Source organism: Phoenix dactylifera, unplaced genomic scaffold (genome assembly GCF_009389715.1).
Source record: "Phoenix dactylifera cultivar Barhee BC4 unplaced genomic scaffold, palm_55x_up_171113_PBpolish2nd_filt_p 001556F, whole genome shotgun sequence".
NCBI lineage: Eukaryota > Viridiplantae > Streptophyta > Magnoliopsida > Arecales > Arecaceae > Phoenix > Phoenix dactylifera.
The window spans coordinates 5,492-11,417 of NW_024068864.1; the positions used below are offsets into that span (position 1 = coordinate 5,492).

The window sequence follows — 5,926 nt, forward strand, 5'->3', positions numbered from 1 at the left end:
ATCTCCATGTCTATCTGGAATCCGAATGGGAATGAGACTTTTCCCAACCAAACAGCTGAAATGAGAGTCCCTCATTTCTATTTCCATTTTAAAGCTCAACTCTCTCCAACCAATTATGCCCTATGTTCCGATCTGTACTCAGACTAGAATGATATAGCTGCCAGATCTGACTACAACCTCAGCCATCTTTGCCGGACTCCACTGCGACATGTTATCAATTGAAACGCCTTGGGCAGCTAGGCTCATCCGTCTTCGTATTGTTCACATTAATTGCTTATCATATTGTGTACCTGCTTTCAACCTTCCTTCAAGTGAGAAGAATGGGATATAACATATCAGTGGAACCGAAGACACCACACATAAGCGAATAGGATGCGTTACGAAGTACAACAAAATACAGATCCGGTGCCTATGTCCCAAGGATATCATGTTACAAGTTTTAGCCAAATTGAAAGCAGCTACTCTGGTTAAACGAATTTTCTTTTGTGTTCAACAAACAGACATGTTACAAACAGATCACAGTAGTTGACTGGATACGGAGAGAAGGTCCGGATGGAGACGAGCATCCGATACTTCGCAAGATCCGCAGTCTGGCAAGGAAGACAAGTTTTTTTCAGGTAGCACATGTTTATTGGGAGGTGAACAGTGCGGTAGACTGGGTCGCCTTCTTCGTGGCCTGGCATTCAGATGGAGTGATTTGGACCAGGGTTGGAGATATACCTCACCCTCTGTATCACCTTCTTCCTTTTGATTTGGCAGGCTAGACTCATGTGAGATCTATATGAATGCCTTTTTCAATCAAAAAAAAAAAAGAAGATCAAGTTCCGAGGATATCCTCCTTTCTTATCCCAGTGCTTGGATTATTTGGAGAAGAAACTGAATTAGTAAAGCCTTTCAGAGTAGCTTGGGATAAGCTAGCTGTTGCAATCTGCTGGACTTTTTGGAAGGAAAAAACAATAATTCTTTTCCCCCCACCCAAGGAGAGAGCTGCCAATGCTGTAGTACTCATGGCTCCTCTTCAAACATGGGTTCAGTTTGGGTAACTCCAAAGAGCAAGAAGCTCATTTATTGTTATGGATCTCCTTGTTTCTTTTCTTCCTTGGTTTTTTATATCCTTCTTCCTTTTTTTCCTTTCTTTCTTCTTCCTAATCCTGTATATATATATATATATATATATATATATATATATATATATATATATATATATATATATAAATAAATTGAATGGCTTTTAGCCTCCCCTTCTAACAAAAATAAAAAGAAAGAAAAAAGAAAAAGAAGACATGTTAAATAAATGGCATGACCTATGCTTACAACTTGAACCCCTGCAACCTTTATTCAAATAACATGATTCAATTCACAACACTCTTCTAGTAGTAAGACTCAAGACAAATCACACTCTTAGTAGATAATTGAAGAACCATAGAATAACTACAAATTGTTGTTGAATGCCCACATCATACACACTTGAATCTTTCTAGAAGGACTGCACTTCTTAGTACAAGTTCAGAAGGTCTTCATCTCATCTTGGAAGGCTTCCAAGTGCTCCTTCTCGACGCACTGCGTCATCAACCGAGCACCATTCTTGGGCTTTGGTGGTGCTCCAATGATGGCCACCGCCATGAACTCGTAGTAAGCAAAAGGTATGACATGGATGGGCATCCCCCAGCCATAGTCGACCTCAAGGAAGCCCAGCCGAGTCCAGTCTGAGACAAACAACGAGTCGTATGTGAATGAGAGCTCATAAGGATCCTCCATGAAGTCTCCGGCCGCCCACTTGGCGAAGTCGGCAGGCAGCCTAGCCTTCGCATCCCGGATTATCTTCACAATGTCGGCGAGCTCCGCCGACACCACTCGACCGCTAGCGGCGGTGACGGTCACTGGATAGAAGCAGTTGCCGTAGTAGCCACCCTCTGCAGGCAATACCTGGTGCAACAAGTGGCGAGTGCTGGCGAAGAAGCAGACATGCACGTCGACGTCTGCGTCCAGTTTGATGGCCCGGGTGCGAGCCTGCCAGGTCTTGGCAATGGCGGCGTCGAAGGTGGAGCATCTCTGGCCGGTCTGCTCGAAGAACTGGGCCTTGACCTGGCTGATGCGGTCCTGAGAGATGTCCATGGTGGAGTACTGGAGCTTGAAGGAGGGGAAGGCTGGTGGGGGTCCAGGAGGGAGCTTGGGTGGGTTGGGGATGAGTTCCCGGGACCAGACCGGCTCGACAGTGGGCTTGGCTAGGCGGCGAGCAAACTCTCCGACGGCGTTGATGAACTGAGCTGCGCCGAGGCCGTCGGCGATGGTGTGGACGGAGATAAGGCCCACGACGAATCCGCCGCAGGTGAATTCTGTTACCTGAGATTGGGAGCTGGAGTTTAAGCTTTGCAGGAATCAGGTTGTATACTTGTATGAATAACTCCATAGAAAAAAATTCAGGATGGAATGTGGAGAAGATAGTGTACCGTCCGTTGCTTCTGGATGTGAGCCTCTAAGATTTAGATCAAGACATGATCCATTGATGAAGCGAGTTTACGCTGATCTTTGTATCTAATTATGCTGGGGATTTTGGTCCAGGTTTAGGATCGAAAACCAACCAAGATTTATTTAGTGACCATAAAGATTTATTTTGGTCCAGGTAACTTTCTGATCCGACTACTTTAGGTATTAAACCCAACAAAATTGTTGGAGAATGGTACGTACCAGCCCTTCAGTATTTTGAAATAAAACGTATGTACAAAGAAGTTAACAGTATAGTAGGCTGGATGGCATCATATATTGCTAATCATCTGAAATGTACGTTATGGTACCAGTCCTTCAGTATTTTGAAGTAAAACATATGTACAAAGAGGTTAACAGTTTAGTGGGGTGGATGGCATCATATCTTGCTAATCATCTAGAATGTACGTTATGGTACCAGCCCTTCAGTCTTTTGAAGTAAAACATGTGTACAAATAAGTTAAATCTTGGTTATGAAATGTATATGTTATGGATGGCTGTTATAGATATTTCTTTCAAGTTTTGATTTAGTTTATTTTTTGATGTTGATTAGTTTAATTAATTTATTTTTTATAAAAAAATGATGAACAAATTTTTATTATTCAAAACCCTACTTTTCTAAATAAAGGGTTAGACTGGGCCCATCATAGGACAAATCTAAAAAAAAAAAAAAAAAAAACAGAAAAGGGCGTGTCTAAACCCACCTATGCCTCCTTGCCGCGTCAAGGTTGAGGGAGTTTTTACCTACTACTCGTCCAAGTCAAGTTGCCGACTACAGCTCACCCGGCCATTCAAATACTGTGGGCTGCTTCATAAGAACAAAAGATTAGGTGGTTAGACCCCTCTACAGCACAATCAGCGACGTATGACCTTTAACCTGATCTTAATAAAATGGGATTCTTCTGATAATTAACTTGTCTTAAAATTTTTTCAAAGTCACTCCACAAGGACCTAAAAATAATGAAGTCTGCATTGGTGGACTGAACATACAACACACTCACATCAATCTAAAAAAGTCATGCTAAACTCCCGTTTAAGAGAGAGGTTGGAATTTCTCCATAGAGGAAAATGCCGTGAAAGCATATGTGGTGGAATATTATTTCCCTATCAATAGTACACCATAGTAAAGGTCCAAGTAAAGTAGAAGAATCCTATAGCATAAAACCAAAATCTTGTACGGTTAATTCGGCATAAAACCAAAAGATATGTAGATTGAAGTTGCCTCCTTGATTGCTGCATTCAACTACATGATGAAAGAGAACAATGAGAAGCTCCTTTATTGCAAGTGATATCTGTTTAGCTCAATTAAGTTGGCTGATGGTAGATTATTGAGATGTCATGTAACTAAGTTTAGGTAGGTTAGCATCTCATGATGATGTAAATATACCCAACTTTCGCAAGCATTTGAGACATTATTTTTTCGATGTAGCATAAAATAATTGTGAGGATTAAGAAGCTACACCTGCATCATCAAAGGCAGATCAAGGGGCTCTATCTCCAGGCTAGGGTTTGGGAGGAGCTCATCTTGAGACACCATTAGGGGGTGGTCGAGGTACTTAATGTCTTCGAGGCTACAATTCGCTGTAGCCTCGACAAACCAAGCACCCTCGCCGGTGCAAGCGATGCGAACATCACCGTGCTCCGAGTCGATGAACCGCCCTGCGAAAGGGTAGTACTTGACAAGTGCCTTGGACAGTGCTTCCTTAATGATCTTGGCTGGCTCCTTCCCATGCTTGAAGACGTGCAGCGACCGCACCGTGTGCCTCAGCCCAGGTACACGGTCGATGATGGAGAGGCAAAGCATCTCAGATGGTGTCGGCTCGCAAGGTCCGACAAGGGAGTGGCCAGTTCTTATGACAGAGAAGCTCATGGTTGCAAGATCTTTAGGAGAGTATGCAATGTGGTTTGACTCCAAAGCCTTGTGAGCAAGAAACTATATGAGAAGATGCAAGACTTTCAGGTCGATATATAGATGGAGAGAATGCAAGTTGTTTCCCAACACGTTGCTCCATCTTGATCTTTTGAGAATTCCTTTTACAATTCCTGTAGTAGGTAACCTTGAGATATCCAAGTTGGCACCAAAACAAGGGAAACAAAACCATTTGACACATGCGATGGTTTCAGTTGGCCCCATGAGTTAGGGTTTTCAATCTACATACGTGTGCACATCTATCTTTGTCTAACACTGTAATTAAGCATGATCCAACTTTGGTATCTCTGGGAAGCAAGACTTGGTGACCACATGAATTGTTATCCGTTATTTTCAGCGTTCCACCAAGTCAAAAGCTTACGGGGTCTCACGTTTGCACTATAATTCAAATATCCTATCCCCTTGGAATCTATATCATGAGGCTCCACAAATCAGCGATTGACACGTACCCTTCTCGAGTCCAAACCATCTTTGATGTCTATTGAAACATGGTTTCGCACACTAAACAGGTTTCCCTCAAGGACGTGATCTTCTCTAGTTTGATTGGTACAGTACTGTAAAATGTCGCCACCAACCAGCTCATGCTTGGCTTGAAATTTGACTCAAGCTCGATCAGCTCGTTTGATTAGGAAGCCATCCAAGCTTGAATTAGACTAAGCTCACTCGAGCTCGGCTTGATTTAGCTTAGGAAATATAGTTATCATCATGTATAGAATATATTTAAACAAAATTAGTTTGAAAAACAGAAATATGATTTATGCAAAGTAAAATTTGTCACAACTATAACTTTAAAATCTGCTAAATTGGTTTAAACGATAGAAATGAAAGTCTCGAAGGATCTCCGGATCTTAGATTTTTTAAAGATAAGTTGTGTGTAAGCAGCTTGAGTCTGGCTTGAAATTAGATAAGATGGATCGAGTTCTGCTCGATTGTGAACCAAGTCTGGTCCGAGCTAGACTAGCTTGCTCATGTTGGGCTCATTTAAATCACTTGGTGAGCGAAGGCTGAAGGCAGGTTTAGAATCTGTGCATTTGGATTACGTACTGGTCGTATGTTAATCATTGTCCTTCGTTAATTCGTTGTCGGTGTGAAATGTAAATGAAGTATTGAATAATGCAAATCAATGACTGCATGATGTCCACCAGATTAAGCCCCACTGCACTTTCCCGGTTTGAGACTTCAACTAATTGGACACGAAAAGTACACGAGAGAAGACAATTCAAGCCACCTCTTGGTAGGTGCAAGTAAAATGGGATTATATCATCGTAATTAGCAACTCATAGAAGACTGTACATACTATATATATATATATATAATTAAGTTTGAAAATCAACAATCATGATCCCTAATAAAGTACACGTGTTTGTTTATGTTGCCAAGTAATATATCAGAATACCATACTTTGGAAACCTAGGATTGTAGGTTCATTGGTAAACTACTCATAGAAGGTTTTACATAAGAATAAGAATCTCTTGTGATATGTTAGGAAAGTTGGGATTGTTTAGTGAGAAG

The 5,926-nt window shown here is 41.6% G+C and overlaps 1 protein-coding gene across 1 annotated transcript; it reads right to left on the bottom strand.

The window, feature by feature from the left end:
• Nucleotides 1-1,466: 1,466 nt before the first annotated feature.
• Nucleotides 1,467-4,457, bottom strand: LOC120108786 (acyl transferase 4-like). Its single transcript, XM_039122505.1, has 2 exons — nucleotides 3,947-4,457; nucleotides 1,467-2,343 (listed from the first exon to the last, which is right to left on the bottom strand). Exons 1-2 carry the CDS (start codon nucleotides 4,352-4,354, stop codon nucleotides 1,507-1,509), a joined length of 1,245 nt encoding a protein of 414 aa, XP_038978433.1. The 5' UTR covers nucleotides 4,355-4,457; the 3' UTR covers nucleotides 1,467-1,506.
• Between the last annotated feature and the right edge of the window lie 1,469 nt (nucleotides 4,458-5,926).

Bases quoted from the DNA above. Each gene is read 5' to 3' on its own strand.
- LOC120108786 (XM_039122505.1), bottom strand. From the start codon at position 4,354: ATGAGCTTCTCTGTCATAAGAACTGGCCACTCCCTTGTCGGACCTTGC. The intron at 2,344-3,946 runs GTGTAGCTTCTT...TCCCAATCTCAG, and splicing joins ATCTGCCTTTGATGATGCAG to GTAACAGAATTCACCTGCGG.